The sequence below is a fragment of the Jaculus jaculus genome, chromosome 14 (assembly GCF_020740685.1).
Source record: "Jaculus jaculus isolate mJacJac1 chromosome 14, mJacJac1.mat.Y.cur, whole genome shotgun sequence".
Lineage (NCBI taxonomy): Eukaryota > Metazoa > Chordata > Mammalia > Rodentia > Dipodidae > Jaculus > Jaculus jaculus.
This window is the reverse complement of record NC_059115.1, coordinates 32,993,424-33,014,963: the sequence shown is the minus strand read 5'-3', so window position 1 is coordinate 33,014,963 and position 21,540 is coordinate 32,993,424. Positions and strand designations below refer to the sequence as shown.

General features: G+C 41.3%; 1 protein-coding gene across 4 annotated transcripts in view; it reads left to right on the top strand.

Annotated features, from left to right (window-relative positions):
- The first annotated feature begins 2,645 nt into the window (after window positions 1-2,645).
- The window catches only part of Thumpd3 (THUMP domain containing 3), a 25,745-nt gene continuing 6,850 nt past the window's right edge, over window positions 2,646-21,540 (top strand). For 2 of the 4 annotated variants that reach the window (XM_045133277.1, XM_045133273.1), the window contains exons 1-7: window positions 2,722-2,740; window positions 4,044-4,332; window positions 7,148-7,225; window positions 8,738-9,211; window positions 13,699-13,829; window positions 16,989-17,058; window positions 21,308-21,423. In XM_045133277.1, coding sequence (XP_044989212.1) covers window positions 2,736-2,740; window positions 4,044-4,332; window positions 7,148-7,225; window positions 8,738-9,211; window positions 13,699-13,829; window positions 16,989-17,058; window positions 21,308-21,423 — 1,163 coding nt within the window. In that variant the 5' untranslated portion in view covers window positions 2,722-2,735. Of the gene's footprint in view, window positions 2,773-4,043; window positions 4,333-7,147; window positions 7,226-8,737; window positions 9,212-13,698; window positions 13,830-16,988; window positions 17,059-21,307; window positions 21,424-21,540 lie in introns of all 4 variants that reach the window. The other 2 variants (XM_045133275.1, XM_045133276.1) reach the window with 2 other exon arrangements.

The following is a 21,540-nucleotide window of genomic DNA, read 5'->3' as shown; positions in this document are numbered from 1 at the left end:
TTTTTTTTTTTTTTCCAGAAAGGGTCTCACTCTAACCCAGCCTGACCTGGAATTCACTATGTAGTCTCAGGGTGACCTCAAACTCATGGCAGCCCTCCTATCTTTGCCTCCTAAGTGCTGGGATTTGTTGGGAGCTATGAACCAAACCTCGGGCATGTTAACAGAGACTGCCATATAGCAAGTTAAGTTTCTACTTCCTCACCTAATACTCAACTACCAGAAACAAAGACTGCCATATAGCAAGTTAACTTCCCACTTCCTCACCTAATATTCAACTACCAGAAACAATGGGATCATACACCTGGCTAAACACTCCCCCATCCTGCCGGTAGCTGATGGAGAAACAAAGGCATTGCAGTTTAACCAGTAACTCTGTGATCTTTGCCCTAACTGTGTCCCCTTCCCCCTACAACTCCTTGCCCTGACCATATCCCCTTCCCCCTATAACCCTATATAAACCTACATGTAAGAGTAAACTCTGGAGACCGTGACAAACACCTAACATGGTCTCCTTCTTGTGTCTGTTTGCCTTCTTTCACCCAGGTTAGCTTCTCCTCAAGTCCTTGTTCAACTCCCCGCTGGCCAGGGCAGGGATTAAGGCATGTGCCACCATTCCTGGCACACTGTATCTGTATCTTAAGAAAATAAGATTGGATATATTTTATAATCATGGAAAATGTTAATAAAAATTAAAAAAAAAGAAAATAAGACCAACATGTCATTTGTTTATACAGTAAAAATGGGTTATAATGAAAGTGTTTGTTGGTAGTTATAATGAGAGAAACTGACTAAGAAGGATAAACTGGAGCCCATGTCCTGACAACTTGTGCAGGGTTACTTTGCATAGAAATGGACTGGTGTGAGCAGGGGAACATGGCACAGAAACAAAATGAAATCTTTGGGCTGAAACTACTGCCCAGTCAGCTGAAATTGTAAAAGAGATTACAACCTTTGAGATTGGGCCAGCTGACCTGCATTGGGACAACAGGAAAAATGCAGACTCTTTTGAAGGGGGCCTGAATGCTGGAGTTCGTTTGCAGTGGCTGGAAGTCCTGGTGCGCCCATTCTCTCTCTATCTGCCTCTTTCTCTCTCTGTCACTCTCAAGTAAATAAATAAAAATGAACAAAAATAAATAAATAAATAAATAAACTCTTTTTTTTCCCCACAAGCTGCTCTTGGTCTGGTGTTTTTTTGCCAGCAATGTGAACCTGACTGCAACAGTTAACTCAATAAACAGTAAAGTGGTGTGCCAATTCTCTCTCACGCTCTCTCATAAAAATAAATAAATAAGAAAACAATCAAGGGCTGGAGAGATAGTTTAGTGGTTAAGGCTCTTGCCTGCGAAGCCTAAAAACCCAAGTTCAACTTCCCAGTACCACATAATTACAAGGTGGTGCATGTCTGGAGTTTGTTTGCAGTGGCTGGAGGCCCTGGTGTGCTCCTTCTCTATCTGCTTCTGTCTCTGCAATAAATAAAATTTGGGGGGAAAATGCAATGTACAAAAAAAATAACAAACTAGACTGGAGGCTATTTTCTAGTTACTGCCCAGTGCACTGCTCCTTTTCAGTCCAACCAATGTATTTGCTTTCTTCCAAAACAAAAATAAAAACCAGAAACTAGTTTGAATTATCGACTAAGGGGTTAAAATATTAGGTTTCCGGAGTCTCACCATCTGAGTCCAAATCTCAGATCTGTCTCTAAATTGCTCTGTGTGGGGCTGGAGAGATGGCTTAGCGGTTAAGCGCTTGCCTGTGAAGCCTAAGGACCCCGGCTGGAGGCTCGGTTCCCCAGGTCCCACGTTAGCCAGATGCACAAGGGGGTGCACGCGTCTGGAGTTCGTTTGCAGAGGCTGGAAGCCCTGGCGCGCCCATTCTGTCTCTCTCCCTCTATCTGTCTTTCTCTCTGTGTCTGTCGCTCTCAAATAAATAAATAAAAAATGAACAAAAAATATTTTAAATTGCTCTGCGTGTTTTTTGTTTGTTTTGTTTTGTGTGTGTGTGTTTGTGTTTTCAGAAGATAATCTTGACACCCAATGTCACTGACTTTAAAATGAGAACTAGCTCATATCATTTTATTCTTTTTATTTATTTATTTATTTGAGAAAGGGAAAGAGGCAAAGTGAGAGACAAAGAGAAGAGAAAATGGGCGAACCAGTGCTTCCAGCCACTGGAAACAAACTACAGACGCATGCGCCCACTTGTGCATCTGGCTAATGTGGGTCCTGGGGAATCCAACCGTGGTCCTTTTCCTTTGCAGGCAAGCGCCTTGACCGCTAAGCCATCTCTCCAGCCCTTCATTTAGTTATTTATTATTATTTATTTATTTACTTTTTTATGGCTTTTCAAGGTAGGGCCTCACTCTAGCCCAGGCTGACCTGGAATTTACTACTTAATCTCAGGCTGGCCTTGAACTCATGGCGACCGTCCTACCTCTGCCTCCCCCAGTAGTGGGATTAAAGGCGTGCACCACCACGCCTGGCTCATACTACCTTAGAATTGTTGAGGAAGAGTCCGGACACAGAAAACGACCCCTCCCCTCAACATGGCTAAGCACTCCGCAAATGCGGCCCACAGACCAGCTCTTCCGGTTCCGCACACAGCCAACCACATAGAACGTCGTGCGCACGCGCACACGCATCTCTCCGCGACCTCGCCAGAGCTGGGCCCTAGGGATGAGCCATCAGACCCGGTTGGCTAACTTCCGCTTCCGGGGCGGCAGAGCGGCGTCCAGTGGCATGCTGTGAGCACGCACGCCCGTGGGTGCGGCGGTGGGTGAGTGCGCGGCGGGTGGGAGTGGCTGGTGTGGTGTCCGGGCCTTCGGCTTGTGTGCGAGGCCGGGCTGCCTAGGTGGGGCGCGGTGGGCGAGCTGGGGCGGCCCCAGGGGAAGTCGGGAGACGGGGTTCTGGCCTATCTGCTCCGCGCTCCAGCTCTCTCCCTTTGCACAGTCGCCTCATTCAGCGGTCTGGAACGCGAAAGAGCGGATCCAGTTACTGTATTAACTAACCACCGTCGCCTCTCCTTGGCACAGCATAGGGGCAGGGTCGGTCCTCGGTGTCCATTTGGGTTGAGTCGCAAATTTTTTGAAATCCTAATGGAGAGAGATTGATCATCTCAACGTACACAAATGCCCTTAAATAGGAAATTTGTTCACCATCAGAAATAAGTGGATCCCAAAGCCAGACATCTAGTCGGCTTTCATATATTTCAAGTTTTTGAATAGGGGGTGTTGACATTTAGTCATCTTTCAATTGATAAATTACTGCCCGCTACACAAGAGAGAGGAAAGTACTCTATTGAAAAGTTTTAATCATTTCTTCTGTGCTTTCTGATCCTCCAAGGTGTGAGCCAGTAGCCTCACCCTACCACAGCTCCTGCTATCCCTTTCCCATCATGATGGACTGTGTCCCCTGAACCATGAGCAAAAATAAACCCCTCCCTTACGTTGTTCCTTGTCAGGCATTTGGTCAAGGAGCTAAGACAGATGCATAGGTAGAATGGTAGGTGATTAATGGGCTGGAGGTGTGGCTAAATAATATCATGCCAAAAACAAAAACAGGCAAACAAAAAGTTTCCATCATTAATCTATAACTGTATCCTTTAAATCATTCAACAACCGTAGGGGAGAGATTATTCAATTTCTTGTTTCAGGCAACAGAGAGTTATCCTGCCTTAGGTGGTTCAGTCTGTGGGGGCAAAGGATTCAAACTCATATCTGAAACTTCAAAGCCCCATATTCTGAACTGCAAGCTAAAAAGGTATTTTGGTGTGTTTTGAAGTGGCTTTTATCAACACAGATGACTCCAAAAGAAATACTGCATGCTATGGTTTATCCTTTCCTTCCATGGTACCTGTATATTGCTTGTTTAATAACTGCACATTTCACAGCCTGCAGTCTGTTCCATTGATTATTCAACGGTTTTAACTGCTTGGGAGTGTGACTGAATATGGCTATGGTGGTTGTGTTGCCTTGCTCCTGCTCTCCAAAGCATATGATTTATGACACTGTGTGGGTTTCATTTCACTTTTCCGTATTGCTTTTAAAGGGATCGTGTTAGGCATCTTGGAAATATTGCCATCATGTCTGGCATTCAAGAAGCTACCAACCAATTCCTTGATGTAACCCTTCATGATAACCAGAGGTCTGTTCCAAGGGCAGAAAGTGACATCAGAAGTGAGTCTGAGCATCTCCATGTCACCATTGGAGCCACTGTACCTACTGGCTTTGAGCAAACAGCTGCAGATGAAGTGAGGGAGAAATTGGGATCATGGTGCAAAATCAGCAAAGACCGTGGCAAGATATATTTTGACATTGCTCTGGAAAGTCTGCCTCAGGTTTGAATGGAACAATTTTTAAGATAATCTTTCAGATTGTTCATTTAATGCTTTCCTTTTCTACAGACACTTCTGGAATCTTTTTCTTTCCTCTACTCCAAATGTGACAATTTCAAAGTATTACTACAGTTTCTGTTGGGTACTGATTTGTGAATGTGACTATTTTTAGTGTTATATATTTTTTTTTATTTTTAGTTTTTTGAGGTAGGGTCTCTCTCTAGATCAGGCTGACTTGAAATTGACTATGTACTTTAAGGGTGGCTTTGAACTCACGGAGTTCCTACCTCTGCTTCCCAAGTTCTGGGATTAAAGGTGTGTGCTACTATGCCAGGCTTACATTTATATTTTATTTATTTATTTATTTATTTATTTTGAGGTAGGGTTTCTCTCTACCCCAGGTTGACCTGGAATTCACTATGTAGTCTCAGGGTGGCCTTCTACTCACAGTGTGTTCCTCTTACCTCTACCTCCTGAGTGCTGGGACTAAAGGCATGCGCCACCACACCTTGCTATAATGTTTTGTTTTGGTTTTGGTTTTTCAAGGTAGGGTCTCACTCGTGCTCAGGCTGACCTGGGATTCATTATGTAGTCTCAGGGTGGCCTTGAATTCAGAACGATCCTCCTACCTCTGCCTCCTGAGTGCTGGAATTAAAGGCGTGTGCTGACACTTGGCTTCTATAATGTATTTTAAAGTACATTTAATAAATACATTTATGTCTTAGTTTGTTATGTTTTAGAAGCATTTTTGTAGCATTTAAGTTTTTATTTACTCAGGTCTGGAGAGAGAGCTCAGTGGTTAAAGGTGCTTGCTTACAATGCCTGCTGATTGGCTCAGGTTCAATTCCCCAGTACCCACAAAGTGGCACATTCGTTTGGAGTTTGTTTGCAATGGCATAAATTCCTGGGGCCTCTCTCTATCTCTCTCTCTCCTCACAACTAAATAAATATATTTTATTTATTCATTCAAGAGAGTGAGATAGAAAGAGGCTAGTAGAGAGAGACAGAGAATGGTGCACCAGGGCCTCCAGCCACTAACAAACTCCAGATATATTTGTGGCTCCCTGTGCATCTGGCTTTACATAGGTACTGGAGAATTGAACTCTGGTCCTTAGGTTTTGCAGGCAAGTGCCTTAATTGCTGAGCTATCTCTCCAGCCATATATATATATATATATACATACACACACACACATACATACACATACATACATACATACATACACACACACACAAAGATTTTTTTTTAATTTTAATTTATTTAATTGAGACAGAGAGGGAGAGAAAGAATGGGCACGCCAGGGCCTCTAGCCACTGCAAACAAATTCCAGATGTATATGTCACCATGTGGGACCTGGAGAATCAAACTGGGGTCCTTAGGTTTCTCAGGCATGTGTCTTAACTGCTAAGCCATCTCTCCAGCCCTAAAAATATATTTTTAAAACTATTTTATTTGTTTATTCCAGAGAGAGAAAATATGAACATGTCAGGGCTTCTAGCCGCTGCAAAGGAACTCCGGATTCATGTGCCAACCTGTGCATCTGGTTTACGTGGGTTCTTTGGCTTTGCAAGCAAGTGCCTTGACCGCTAAGCCATCTCTCCAGCCCCCTAAAACTATTATTTATTTATTTATTTATGTGTTGTGGGGAGACACATTAGGATTTTGTGTTGCTACAAATGAACTACAGGCACATGTGACACCATTTTTTGTATCTGGTTTTACATAGGTAGTGGGATATTGCTCCTGATCCAGCAGACTTTGTAAGCAAATGCCTTTAATTAGTAAGCCATCTCCCCAGCCCAACTGTACCATTCTCTTCAAAATTTTTTCCAGACATTTTTTAAAAAGGATTTTTTGTTTGTTTTGTTTTGCTTTTCGAGATAGGGTCTCACTCTAGTCCAGGTTGACCTGGAATTCACTATGTAGTCTCACGGTGGCCTTGAACTCAAGATGATTCTCCTATCTCTGCCTCCCGAGTGCTGGGATTAAAGGCATGCACCACCACACCTGGCTAAAAAGGGTTTTATATTTATTTATTGGAGAGAGAAAGAGGTAGATAGAGAAAATGGGCATGCCAGGGCATCCAGCCTCTGCAAATGAACTCCAAATGTTTGTACCACCTTGTGTATCTGGGGACTTGAACCTGGGTCCTTAGGCTTCACAAGCAAGCGCCTTGACCACTACACCATCTCTCCAGCACTTAAATATTTTTAAATACTTTATTTATTTATTTATTTGAGAAAGAAGCAGATAGTAATAGAGAGAATGGGCTCCCCAGGGCCTCTAGCCACTGCAAATGAATACCAGACACATGTGCCACCTTGTGCATCTGGCTTATGTGGGTACTGGGGAATTGAACTTGGGTTCTTAGGCTTCACAGCCAAGCGCCTTAACTGCTCAGCCATCTCTCCAACCCAGAACTGTAGCATTCTTGATGATTGAGCTCAACAAAATGAATCCTATATGACTTTTGAAAAAAAATTCTAATTATCTACTATACTTTTATTTACTTTAGCATCTAACTGAAGTTTAAACTGGTGAAGCACAAAAGCAGAAGTTTTCCTTTTAGTCTCTATCAAAGACATTCTTAATCAAACATTTATGAATTAGTGCAGGTAAGAAGTGAAAGTTGCCAGGCTTGATGGTGTACATCTTTAGTTCCAGCACTTGGGACGCAGAGGTAGGAGGATCATTGAGAGTTCGGAGCCAGCATGGGACTACAGAGTGAATTCTAAAAGTCAGCCTGGGTTAGAATGAGACCCTACCTCAGGGGGAAAAAAAAATTAGTGTGCTTCTAACTTTTTTTCCTTCTCCATAGGTTCATTGTCTGAGATCAGTTGATAACTTGTTTGTGGTTGTTCAAGAGTTTAAAGATTACCAGTTCAGAAATACAAAGGTGAGAGCTATTAAGCTAATGCAATCATGATAGCAGATTTCCTTCTTCCCCAAAGAGATTATTTCTACTTGTCAATCTGCTTATCACTTAATTTATTATTGTTTCCTTTTTTTTTTTTTTTGCAATGTTGGGATTTTTTTTTAAAGGGCCTTGCAAATGCTAAGCATATGATTATACTGACCTATCCCTTCAGACCCTTTGCCATGCAAGCTCTTACACTGAAATCCAGCAATCTTCTGACCATGCATCCCAATAGTTGCTTTTAAAAGTCAAGTTTTGAAAAATATTTAACGCTGTAGGGAAAAAAATTTTCTCACCAAAGATCTTGGATTAGGGGCTGGAGAGATGGCTTAGTGGTTAAGATGCTTGCCTACAAAGCCAAAGGACCTAGGTTTGATTCTCCACTACCCACCTAAGCCAGATGCATACGGTGGCACATGCATCTGGAGTTCATTTGCAGCTGCTGGAGGTCCTGGCATGCCCATTCTCTCTATTTGCTTCTCTCTCTGCTGCTTTCTCTCAAATAAATAAATAAAAATTAAAAAATATTTAAAATAAAACAGATCCTAGGCTTTGCTCATATATGCATACACTTCCAAAACAGAATTGCTTTTAGAGTATGAACTAGAGAACAAGTGATGGTCGATGCCATCTGCAAATAATACTTCTCACCATTTTGCTTTTGCTCTGCTTTAACTTCACCTTTTAAAATACAGTCAAAATTATGTTTAAATACTCCTTCAGATAGGACAGCAGCTTTTTCTCCAACACTTGAGTTCTAAATATTCAGCTGCTGCTTAGGCTAAAGGTTGAAAATAGATCACAGTGAGGCTTAAGTGTTTTCTACATTACTTTTTGGCTAAACTCTCCAGAATCAAGTGCTTAAAATTTTTTTTTGTCAGTGTTAGTGTCTATTTTAGAGGTGATCTTTCATGAAATAGCTGTGGTATGCGGCCTGATTCTCTAGTCTTTATTAATTTCCAACAAGTTAGACATTATTAAATTATCCATAAACCAAATCAAACTGATGTGGGGGCCACATGCCTGATCTTTGCTATTTTTATATGTTTGTTTTTTCAAGGTAGGGTCTCATTGTAGCCCAGGCTGACCTGGAATTAGTCTCAGGCTGGTCTGGAATTCTCACTAATCCTCCTATTACCGCCTCATGGTGATCTCCTGCCTATGCCTCCCAAGTGCTAGGATTAAAGGCATGCGCCACCATGTCCAGATAGGTTTTCTTTTTATAGCTTTTAAAAAAATGTTTCCAGCCGGGCGTGGTGGTGCACACCTTTAATCTCAGCACTCGGGAGGTAGAGGTAGGAGGATTGCAGTGAGTTTGAGGCCACCCTGAGACTGAGACTACAGAGTGAATTCCAGTTCAGCCTGGGCTAGAGCAAGGTCCTACCTTGAAAACAAAACAAACAAAAAAACTTAAAAAATAAAGGAAATGGGAATTTATTTGTTCAATTAAAGTGTGAGAAATGAATGGGCTTTATTCTCTGTCTTTTGCAGGAAGAAGTTCTAAAGGATTTTGAAGACTTGGCTGCAAAACTCCCATGGTCAGATCCTTTAAAAGTGTGGACACTTAACACCAGTTTCAAGAAGAAAAAAACAAAGCGCAAAAAGATAAGCCAGAATTCAAGTAAAGGAAAGCTTGAAAGTGGACAAGGTGACAAATTTGATGAGAAGGATGGTCATGAAGAACCTGGCAGGAATGCTTTGGATTCACATATCTTAGACTACTATGAAAACCCGGCCATCAGAGAGGAGGTCTCAACATTAGTAGGTGATGATTTGGCATCTTGCAGTGAGATTGATGGAAGCCCAAGAGAAGAAACTGAGCCACAAGTGCGGAAGTTTAGAGTTACATGCAACAGAGCAGGGGAGAAACACTGCTTTACCTCAAATGAGGCTGCAAGAGATTTTGGGGGTGCTGTACAAGATCATTTTAAGTGGAAGGCTGATATGACCAACTTTGATGTGGAGGTAGGTATTGGTTCAGATTGATGATTCAAGAAGGTTGTCCTGTCTTCATACAATAAGGAGAATTAAACTGGGTCAATAGAGCTAGTAGGATGTGGTTAAGAATATCATTAGCTGTGGGAACCAATAGGTAAAAACCCACATTTTGATTCTATAGCTGTATAACATTGAGGAAGATTGTCTTTTTACAGCCTGTTTTAAATGGAGTCCATAATAGTATAGACCTGAGGCTGTACAGAAGGTACATGACATAATACATGTAAAGTGTTGGGTATAGTCTGTTAGTGTATGTAAAATGCTCAATAGATCAGAGCTATTAAAGCTTACATTTCCCTGTTTTTGTGTGTGTGTGTGTGTGTGTGTGTGTGTGTGTATATATATATATATATTTTTTTTTTTTTTAAGTAGAATGTTTTGCTCTGGGGACACTTGAATCTGAAACAAGTCACTTTAACTTCTTTAAATGTCAGATCAGGAGAACAATTCTCCATTCCTGTTTTCATCATACAACTGTCATGAATACACTAACTAGAACATTAATGGCTCTAAGTTAGTGAGGTGACTTAGATGACAGTTCTGGAGCCATACTACCTAGGTTTAAATCCAATTTAGGAGGTTGTATGACTGTGCTTTCAGATCATTATCTTTTTTTTTTTTAAAAAAAAACTTTTATTTATTTATTTATTTGAGAACGACAGACACAGAGAGAAAGACAGATAGAGGGAAAGAGAGAGAATGGGCGCGCCAGGGCTTCCAGCCTCTGCAAACGAACTCCAGACGCGGCGTGCGCCCCCTTGTGCATCTGGCTAACGTGGGACCTGGGGAACCGAGCCTCGAACCGGGATCCTTAGGCTTCACAGGCAAGCGCTTAACCGCTAAGCCATCTCTCCAGCACTCAGATCATTATCTTTAAAGGAAGTAGTAGCTCGCTCAGAGAAGGTTACTATGAAGTGAAGTGTAAAGTGTGTGCAGCAATGCCTGCCTTGCATGTAGGACTGTCAGCTATTGGCTGCTGCTATTGATAAAGTCATGATGAGCGAATATTAAGGAACATTTTATTTTTACTTTTGCCTTTAATTGCTGAGCTATTTCCCTAATAAGGTTTCACTCTAACCCAGACTGACCTGGAATTCATTATATAGTCTCACGGAAGCCTTGAACTCACAGTGATCCTCTTACCATTGCCTCCAGAGTGGTGGAATTAAACACATACCCTGCTTAGCCCCCAATTTTATATATTTTATTTATTTGTTTGACTGAGAGAAAGGGTAAAATATACATACGTACAGAGAATGGATGCCCCAGGGCTTCTAGTCACTGCAAACAAACTCCCAATGCATGTGCCACCTTATACATTGGCTTTATGTGGGTACTGGGGAGTTGAACCTCGGTCCTTAGGCTTTGCAGGCAAGCACCTTAACTATTGAGCCTTCTCCCTGGCTCCTTTTGATTTTTTAAAAAATATTTTATTTATTTATTTGAGAGCGAGAGAGAAAAAAAAAAATGGGTGTGCCAAGGGCCCCAACTGCTGCATACAAACTTCAGATGTGCCACCTTGTGCATCTGGCTTATGTGGGTCCTGGGGAGTCAAACCTGGGTCCTTTGGCTTTGCTAGCAAGTGCCTTAACCACTGAGCAATATCTCCAGTCCCTTATCCCACCCCTCTTTTGAGGTATGTTCTCTCTCTAGCCAAGGGTGACCTGGAATTTACTATGTAGTTTCAGGCTGGCCTTGAACTTACAGTGATCTCCTACCTCTGCCCCCTGAGTGCTGGGGTTAAAGACGTGCGCCACCATGCCTGGCTCCCCCTTTGTTTTTATTTGAATATGCAATTGTGTGCTAGAAAAAGTTACCGATAAGGATCAAAAAAGTTAGACATATTACTTGAGTCATATTAAAAATACAGTAGAGCCTGGAGAGATTGCTCAGTGGTTAAGGCACTTACCTTCAGAGCCTATCAACCTGAGTTCAGTTCCACAGTGCCGTTGAAAAAGCCAATGCACAGAGTGGCTCATGCATCTGGAATTTGCAGTGGCTGGAGGCCCTGGTACGCCATTCTCTCTCTCTCTCTTTATCTCCCTCTGCTTACAAATAAATAAATTTTTAAAAAAATAATAAATGAGTACAGTGAAACCCTACCTTAAATAAACAGTGACAACAATAATTACAATAGATGGTAAAGTAACTGTAGCAGTGTTAATAGTTGATTAATCTGGATAAAAGCTATATTTAAGAGTTCATTGTTTATTACTTTTTTAAAAAAATTATTTTTTATTGACAGCTTCCATGATTATAAACAATATCTCATGGTAATTCCCTCCCTTCCCCCACTTTCCCCTTTGAAACTCCACTCTTCATCATACTCCCTCCCCCTCTTAATCAGTCTCTCTCTTCTTTCTTTCTTCTTTTTTTTTTATTTTTATTTTTTTTTGAGGTGGGGTCCCACCCTGGTCCAGGCTGACCTGGAATTAACTATGTAGTCTCAGGATGGTCTCAAATTCATGATAATCCTTCTACCTCTGCCTCCCAAGTGCTGGGACTAAAGGCGTGCACCACTAACCTGGTTCAATCAGTCTCTCTTAATTTGATGTCATGATCTTTTCCTCCTATTATGATGGTCTTCTGTAGGTAGTGTCAGGCACTGTGAGGGCATGGACATCCAGGCCATTTTGTCTGGAGGTGCACGTTGTAAGGAGTCCTATTCTTCCTTTGGCTCTCAACATTCTTTCTGCCACCTCTTCCACAATGGACCCTGAGCCTTGGAAGGTGTGATAGAGATATTTCAGTGCTGAGCACTCCTCTGTCACTTCTGAGCACCATTGTGCCTTCTGATAGCAGCAGATGTTACACCCCTAGGGCTCATGACTACCCCTGTTGTAGGTTTTCAGTATCAGGGATGTATTCCCTCCCATGGAGCAGCCTCCAGTCAAATTAGAGGGCGGTTGGTTTCCCCCATAATAGACATGCCACTATTGCATCCATTGGCTCATTTGGCCTGGAGGGCCAAATTTAAGGCTTGCAGTATTCACTGTTGAGTATCTTCACTTGGTGATTTCTCTCTCTCCCATTGAACTGCATGCAGTGCATCTTATAAATAAATGAAAAATATAAAATTATTTTAAAATTAAATGAAAATGGGAGTATATACTATTCTGTTCCATTTATGTGTTCAAAATAATGGCAAAATTAATTTATACTGATAGCAATCAGATTAATGATATGTTAAATGACAAAGATGGAGATAAGGGGAGCCTTCTAAAGGGTGCTAGAAATAACACTGGTATTTTAAAAAATATTTTATTATTTGTGTGAGAGAGAAAGAGGCAGAGAGAGAAGGAATGGGTGCACCAGGGCATCCAGCCACTGAAAATAATTCCAAACACATGTCCATCTGGCTTACACGGGTACTGGGGAATTGAACCTGGTTCTCTAGGCTTTGCAGATAAGCCTCTTAACTGCTATAGCAGACAGCTTCAAGTTTGCTGAGACAAACTTCCAGACTAGACACAGTTATGGAAGGAAGTGACATTTATTGAAGCTTACAGATCCAGAGGAATTTCCATAATGGCAGAAGAAGCTGGCCCTGCTTTCACAGGTCCATGCAGAGAGAGAAAAGCCATAAGACACAAGCCAAAAGCCACATAGCACACTTCAGGAACTCCAGGCACTTTGCATATCTTTAGATTGGAATTTCAAACTCACCACCACATCTTAAGATCTGATAATAAAACACTGAATATATTGGGGGCCATCTATTCAAACTACAACTGCTAAGATATCTTTCCAGTCCTGTATTTCTAATTTTTACCTATCTATAAAATATTCTATATTTTTATTTGGGCTGTTTATATGCAATATGTTTATACGTAAAACTCACTGAAATGCGCACTTAAGATTTATGCATTTTGGCTGGAGAGATGCCTCAGCAGTTGAAGATACTTGCTTGCAAAGCCTAAAGGCCCCAGTTCCCATGTAAAGCCAAGATGCATGCATCTGGAGTTTATTTGCAGTGATAGGAGGCCCTTCCATGGCCATACTCATTCTTTCTGTCTCCCTGTCAAATGTCAAATAAGTAAAAAACAATTTTTTTTAATTAAGTCAGGCAGGTGGCACATACCTTTAATTCTAGCACTTGGGAGGCAGAGGTAGGAGGATCACTGTGAGTTTGATATCAGACTGGGACTACAGAGTGAATTCAATGTCAGCCTGGGCTAGAGTGAAACCCTACCTCACAAAAACAAACAAAAATAATGTTCTTTAAAGGATTCAAATAAAAACTTATTATACCAGATGTATGGCTTATTTCTGTAGTTAATCCTATCACTTGTGAGCCAGAGGCAGGGAGATTGTGAGTTTCAAGACAGCTCTTCTACATTGGAAGTTCAAGCCAGTCTGGGCTCTGGGGTGCCATCTCAAAAAAAAAAAAAAAAGTAATAAGTGGAGTTTGAATAAATGTAAAACTGTTTTCTTGTCTTTTTCTTTTATTATAGGTTCTCTTGAATATCCATGACAATGAAGTCATTGTGGGCATTGCATTGACTGAGGAGAGTCTCCATCGCAGAAATATTACACATTTTGGACCTACAACTCTTAGGTCAACTCTTGCCTACGGGATGCTCAGGTAAATTACAATGACACTTTGTCCCCATTAAAATATTTTGTTTTAGGTACTGTGATGAAATTTAGTAGACAAAGAATAGGATTTAAAAGCTGTCTCTTTCTTTTCTGTATATTCACTATTGATTCCTTGTGTTGCAGAACATATCAATTTGGGTGTTTTTGGTTTTTCAAGGTAGGGTTTTGCTCCTAACTCATGCTGACCTGAAATTCACTATTTAATCTTAGGGTGGCCTAGAACTCACTGCAGTCTATCTACCTCAGCTTCCCAAGTGCTGGGATTACAGGTGTATGCCACCAACCAAGCTGTTTCTCTTTTTCAATATTTTATTTATTTGAGAGAGAGGTAGGTAGATAGAACGAAAGGGCCTCCCACCACTGCAGTGAACTTCATATGCCACCTTGTGCAACTGGCTTTATGTGAGTCCTGGGGAATTGAACCTGAGCCCTTTGGCTTTGTAGGGAAATGTCTTAACCACTAAGCCATCTCTCCAGCACTATTTTTTTTTTAAATATTTAAAATAAGAATGATAGTTTCCACAAGCTCCATCAGTGGTATAAGCACTGTTCTGGAAAGCTGTACTCATTGCTAAATGAGCCGGTTGTGCTGTTTCATCTGCAGGTAAGAGAAAAGCAGAGATTCAGAAAATGTGTAAGGTATAACAGAGAACTTCTTTCTAATTTTTTAAAGTTTATTTTATTTAAAATTTTGAGAGATAGGGGCCGAGAGAGAGAATGGGCATGCCTTTAGCAGGTGCAAATGAATTCCAAATGCATGCATGCGCCACCTTATACATCTGGGTTACATGGGTCCTGGGGAATCAAACCTGGGTCCTTTGTCTTTGCGGACAAATGCCTTAACTGCTAAGACATCCCTCCAGCCCTGTTTTTTTGCTTTTCTAGGTAGGGTTTCACTGTAGCCCAGGCTGACCTGGAATTCATTATTTAGTCTTAGGGTGACCTCAAATTCATGATGATCCTCCTACCTTTGCCTCCTGAGTGCTGGGGGACTAAAGGTGTGTGTCACCAGGCCTGGCCTTTTTTTTTTTTTTTTTTTTAATTCACTAATTTATTTAGAGTGTGAATGTGGGTGAGCCAGGGCCTCCTGCTGCTGGCAAACAAGTTCTAGACAGATGTGCCACTTTGTGCATCTGGCTTTACATGGGTGCTAGGAAATCAAACGCAGGCTGTCAGGCTTTGTAAATAAGTGCCTTTAACCACTGAGCCATTTCCCCAACACCAGAGATGGTGTTGCGGTGTAGCCCAGACAGGCCTGAACAATCCTTCTACCTCAGCCTTTCCAGTGCTGGGACTGTAGTCTTGTACTTCACACCCATTTACTCATATTTTTAAATGTTATACTCACAACAACTCAGGAATCATCCTGGAACTTTCCACTTTTCAGAGTGCAAAAGTAGCCAGGAGGGGTTGCATGTGCCTTTAATTTAATCCCAGCACGACAGAGTCAGTGGAAGGGATACAAGGATTGCTATCAGTTCAAGGCCAGCCTGGAACCACAGAGTGAGTTCCAAGTTAGCCTGGGCTAGAGTGAGACCCTACCTTGATTTTTTAAAAAAAGGTGCTGGGCTTGATGGTGTATGCCTTTAATCCCAGCACTCAGGAGGCAGAGGTAGTAGGATCACAGTGAGTTTGAGGACACCCTGTATATTGAACCTGGATCCTTTGGCTTTGCAGGCAAGTGCCTTAACTGATAAGCTCTCTCTCGAGCCCCAGTTACTTTTTTTTTTTTTTTTTTGGCCTTCTGAAAGCCTGTCAACTCTTGCCTCTGCTCATCTTTGCACATGGTTGCTTGTCATCTACATTTATATATTTCCAGTCACACATAACTGACTCATACAACACAGGATTTCTAGCTCTTATTCTAAATTCCTGATAGAAAGGATTTTAGTGACAGAGTTTTGAGCAAATATCTAACCCTGGCCCATTAGGAATGGCTGGGATTAGAGAGATGTCCCAGGAATCTATTTGTGAGGGAGATAGTTACAAGCATTTGATAAGTACTATAACAGAACATGAAAAGATTAGGACAGGAGAAGGAAAGAGAAATTTAGTGACCTGAAATCAGGATAGAAGTATCATGTAAATCATTCTCTAATGCTGTTACCCAGTTTTGTGTCCCAAGACAAAGATTTTTTTTTTTTCAAAAATTTTCACTTACTTATGAGAGAATGGGTGTGCTAGGTAGGGCCTCTAGCCACTGCAAACGAACTCCAGATGCATGTGCCACCACGTGTATCTGGCTTCCGTGGGTTCTGGGAACTTGAACCTGGGTCCTTAGACTTTGCAGGCAAATGCTGTTAACTAAGCCATCTTTCCGGCCCTGTTCTTTTTTGGGGGAGGGTGGTGGTGGTTGGTTTTTCGAGGAAGGGTCTCACTCTAGCCCAGGCTGACCTGGAATTCACTATTGAGTCTCAGGGTGGCCTCAAACTCATGGCGATCCTCCTACCTCTGCCTCCAAAGGCATGCGCCACCACACCCAGGTTTGATTTTTTTTTTGTATTTTTGTATAGGTTTACTATAAAATGATATGGGGTCATTATTAGGATTTGGTGAGACCCCATGTCTGTCAAATACTAAATGCAAGTAAAGCAGTTTTATATATATATATAAATATATATATATATATATATATATATATATATATATATATATATATATATATATGGTTGTTTTTATTTATTTGTTTGAGAGAGACAGAGAAAGAGGCAGAGAGAGAGAATGGGTTCATCAGGGCCTCCAGTTACTGCAAAAGCACTCCAGACGCTAAGCCATCTCTCCAGCTCCAAAGCAGTTGTTTTTATGTTGACGTTATTATCTTTAAATTCAACAGGAAATGCTTAATTTCCAATAAACTTATATTAATAGAATTTTCCTGCCTCTTCTTTCTATGTGCATGGATTACATGTGTGCATCACCACACCCAGCTAGAAATTAGTTTTTGTTTTTTTGTAGTGCTAGGGATCTAACTCAAGGCCTTATGCCTTTTGGTAGACAGTCTATAACTGTGCTATATCATTAGCTACACATTAACTTTTTAGACTACAGATTGTTACTTTATGCTAGTAGGATAGGCCCTTGCTCTTAGAATTTCAGATGTCTTTTGGTCAACTTTCTTCCTATGTATTGTTTTTCACCCCTTCAGGCTCTGTGCACCTCAACCTACTGACATAATAGTTGATCCAATGTGTGGAACAGGGGCAATACCAATAGAGGTAATAACATTTCTTTAATTTTTTTCTTTTGAGAGTTGCAAACTACTGAGTCCATTTTCTGTGACAGCAAAGGATAATTGAAGACATCTTCATAAGCTGGAAGAAGTTGGTGTTCCTCTTCTTATACTTAAATTCTACTTGTTAGTCCATTAATGTTCCCAGAGGGAGTTAAGTACAATTATGAAAAGGAAGGACTGCTTGGTGCAAGAGGCCCTGGACTGGATCTCTGGAAGTGGAGAACAAAACCAAACCACTACTGATGAGCATTATATACATATTTAGGAAGTCTGATACAGCTACATACCACAAATTCTTCAGTAATTTTCAAATACTGTGACATTGAGGTTACTCATAAAAACCTCTTAAAGCAGGGCTAAGGAGATGTCTCAATGGTTAAGGTGCTTGCCTATAAAGCCTAACAATAATTAACTACCCAGTACCCATATAAAGTCAGATGCATAGAGTGGCTCAGGTACCTAGAGTTTTTTGCAGTGGCTAGAGGCCCTGATGTAGCCATTCTCCCTCTCTCTCTCTCTCTACTGCAAGAGTGAAAACAAAACAAAACAAAACACTGAACATGGTAGTGCATGCCTTTAATCCCAGCTCCATAGTGAAATCCAGGTCAGTCTAAGCTAGAGTGAGACCCTACATCAAAAAAAAAAAAAAAAGAAAAGAAAAGAAAAAAGGCATAGCGAAAGCAAGAACTGGAAAGAGCTAGTTTGTTGGTATTCTATGTAGGTTTTTTTGTTTGTTTTTGTTTTTCAAGGTAGGGTTTCACTTTAGCTCAGGCTGATCTGGAATTCACTATGTTGTCTCAGGGTGTTCTCAAACTCATCATGAACCTCCTACCTCTGCCTCAGTGCTCAGATTAAAGTCATGTGCCACCACACCTGGTTGGTATTCTGTTATTTTTATTTTGGCTTTGGTTTGAGCTTCTGTGTTTTGTTTTGAGGCAGGGTTTCACTCTAAACCCAGGCTGGCCTCAAATTTGTAGTAATCCTTCTACCGCTACCTCCTAAATGCTGAGATTAAAGGCAAGCACCCCCACTCCTGGCTATTTTTTCCTTTAAACATTCTATTTATTTGTTTGCAAGGAAAGAGATAGAGGAAGTGAGAATGGGTGTGCCAGAGCCTCTAGCCACTGCAAACAAAATCCAGATACATGCCCCATTTTGTGATCTGGCTTTTTGTGGTACTGGGGAATCAAACCTGGGTCATTAGGTTTTGTAGGCAAGTGCCTTAACTGCTGGGCCATTTCTCCAGCCCTGGTTTGGTCTTTTGAGACAGAATATTGGCCTGTAGCATAGACTGGCCTTGAACTCATGTCAGTCCTCCTGCCTAAGCCTCTCATGTGCTAGGATTACAGGTATGAGCACTTTGCACAGCTGGAAAGGTATTTTCTAAGTAGAGGACAATAAAATTGCAATGAACCAGTATCATCTATGCATTTAGAGGAAGGCGCTCACTATAAAACTACTTCAAGATGCATAAAACGTAGTGAGTTCTTCCATGGTATGCCAAAAGACAATTCACAGAAACTGCAGGAACATACCAGTCTATTTAATAGGCAGAAACTGAACAGAAGAGCAAGTCCAGAGCAACCCACAAGAGGAATGATGATCCAGACTGTAATTAGATAATGGCATCTGTGATCTAGAAATTAGAAAACAAGATGGAAATCAACCAGGTAGTTTATATGACTATGACAAACAGAATGAGAATGGCCATGCTAGGGCCTAGTGCTTTTGCAGATGAACTCAACACATGTGCCACTTGATACATCTGGCATTGCATGGGTACTGGGGAGAGTGCCTATAACTGCTGAGCCATTGCTCCAGCTCCCATAACTGCTAGTGAGAGCTATACAAATTAACTTCTTCATACCTGAACAGAGAAAACACAGAGGTGGTCAGGAATTTTTGGAACAAAGTAGAGAACAGAGTACAAAAGAGGGTAGAAAAACAGTTTGAGCTGTTTCTATTAGATACAAGGGGGGCCAGTGTAGAAAAACTTAAATTTTCTACTGAAACTTAAATTATCCAATGATATATTTTCTTTTAAAAAATATTTTTATTTGAGCCAGGCGTGGTGGCACACACCTTTAATCCCAGCATTCAGGAGGCAAAGGTAGGAGGATTGCCATGAGTTTGAGGCCACTGTGAGACTACATAGTTAATCCAGGCCAGCCTGGACCAGAGTGAGACCCTACCTCGAAAAATTTAAAAAACAAAAAGTTAACAGGGTACATAGATTTGCCCACCAAACTATGAAATATTTGGATTACCATACTTTAAAATTTAGAAGTACTGCAAAATGCAGCTTTTTCTGGAGGCAAGAAATCCAAGTAGGTTTAAAAATAAAGAATGAGAATGTTGGAAAGTCACAATCACCCACGAGACTTGCTGTTTTGAGGTAGGGTCTTACTCTAGCCCAGGCTGACCTGGAATTCACTGTGTAGTATCAGAGTAGCCTCAAACTCTTGATCCTCCTGATTAAAGGCATGTGCCACCACACTCAGCTAAGAGACTTAATTGAGCTCTTTAGGTTCCTTCTGTATCCCTGTCCACCCAGTTTCTGAACATACCATTTGAAATCATTGTAGAATTATAGGCCATAATATGTCATCACCCTAAAATGTCTGGGCAAAATAATAACTTATGAAGTGCTGTATTCATAGATGGGAGGTGTATTCCTCCTCACAGACAAAGTTATAGCATTTGCTCCTCACTAATGAGGGTAGAACATTTCTCAGCTTTCAGGCAGAAGCACAGAAGTCAGTACAGAGCATTATGTCACCTCATTTGTGCAAGTCATAAGTTACTGCTTGGTATTTATGTTCGGCTGACATGTTTTTGACTTAAAACTACAAATTCTTAAGCTGGGCGTGCTGTTGCACATCTTTAATTCCAGCACTTGGGGGACTGAGGTAGGAGGATCACTGGGTTCTAAACCAGCCTGAGACTAATTCCAGGTCAGCCTGGCCAGAGCAAGACCTTACCTTGTGAAATAGAAAAAAATAAACACTACAAAATTCTTTTAAAGGATATGGTGTTCATTGAAAAACCTGTCATGCAAAAGAAATTGAATTTTATTTTGAAGTGGTAAAATACTCCAGTAAATCAAATTATATAAACTCCCACATTCCAAATGAGTATAGATTTTTATTTATTTATTTATTTATTTGGGGGAGAGAATGGGTGTGCCAGGGCCTCCAGTCACTGCAAATGAACTCCAGATGCGTGCAACACCTTGTCCATTGGCTTATGTGTGTCCTAGGATATCAAATCTGGGTCCTTTGGCTTTGCAGGCAAGCACCTTAACCACTAAGCCATCTCTCCAGCCCTGGTTAAAACTTGTTTTGTTTTTTCTTTTTGGTTTTTAGGCAGGGTCTCACTATAGCTCAGGCTGACCTAAAATTCACTGTGTAGTCTCAGGGTGGCCCAGAACTCTGGGCAATCCTCCTACCTCTGCCTCCTGAGTGCTGGGATTAAAGGTGTGCGCCACCATGCCTGGCCCTAGTTAAACTTTTAAAGCCATGATTATTTAGGGACTGTAATGTCTTTCTTGTTTCACCCAGACATTTCTGGGTGAAAGATGGAGTCAAATATTAGGTCTGTCCTGAAGGAGCTGCTAGGTGGTCAGAAAGCAGAGGCAATAGGCATAATTAAAATGGAACAAAGGCAGTGGAAGAGGTACTTTTGGAGGTTGTTGAGACATCTTGAGCTGGAGTCCAGCTGGGCTACACAGTAAGTTCTAGGTATACGACCCAAAATGGAAGCCAGGAATGATGGTGCACTCCTTTAATCCCAGCACTCGGGAGGCAGAGGCAGGAGGATCACTGTGAGTTCGAGGCCACCCTGAGGCTACATATTTAATTCCGGGTCAGCCTGAGCCAGAGTGAGACCCTATCTACCTCAAAAAACCAACTAGCCAAACAAACAAAACCCAAAATGGGGCTGGAAAGATGGCTTAGCAGTTACAGCACGTGCTGTATTTATTTATTTATTTATTTGGGGATGCAGTTGAAGTCACAAAAGGGTATGACATTTGAGCTGGGTCTTAAGATGTGTAGGAGATCAAAGAATAAGAAGGGTACTTCCAGCAAAGGAAATAGCAAACTTGACAACATGCACTGCTGTGTCATTCTAGAGAAACACTGGATTGTCTTCTTTATTGACAACTTTTGATTGTGATGATTTTACCTTTAATAATTTTGTAGTATCTGTCAATAAATACTTTTGTCTTTTAGGGGGCTACTGAATGGTGTAACTGTTACCATCTTGCTGGTGATAATAATCCCCTGGCTGTGAAAAGAACAGCAAATAACATCGCATCTTTATTGACCAAGAGCCAAATCAAAGAAGGGTAAATTTTTTTTTTAATTTATTTATTTGAGAGTGACAGACACAGAGAGAAAGACAGAGGGAGAGAGAGAGAATGGGCGCGCCAGGGCTTCCAGCCTCTGCAAACGAACTCCAGATG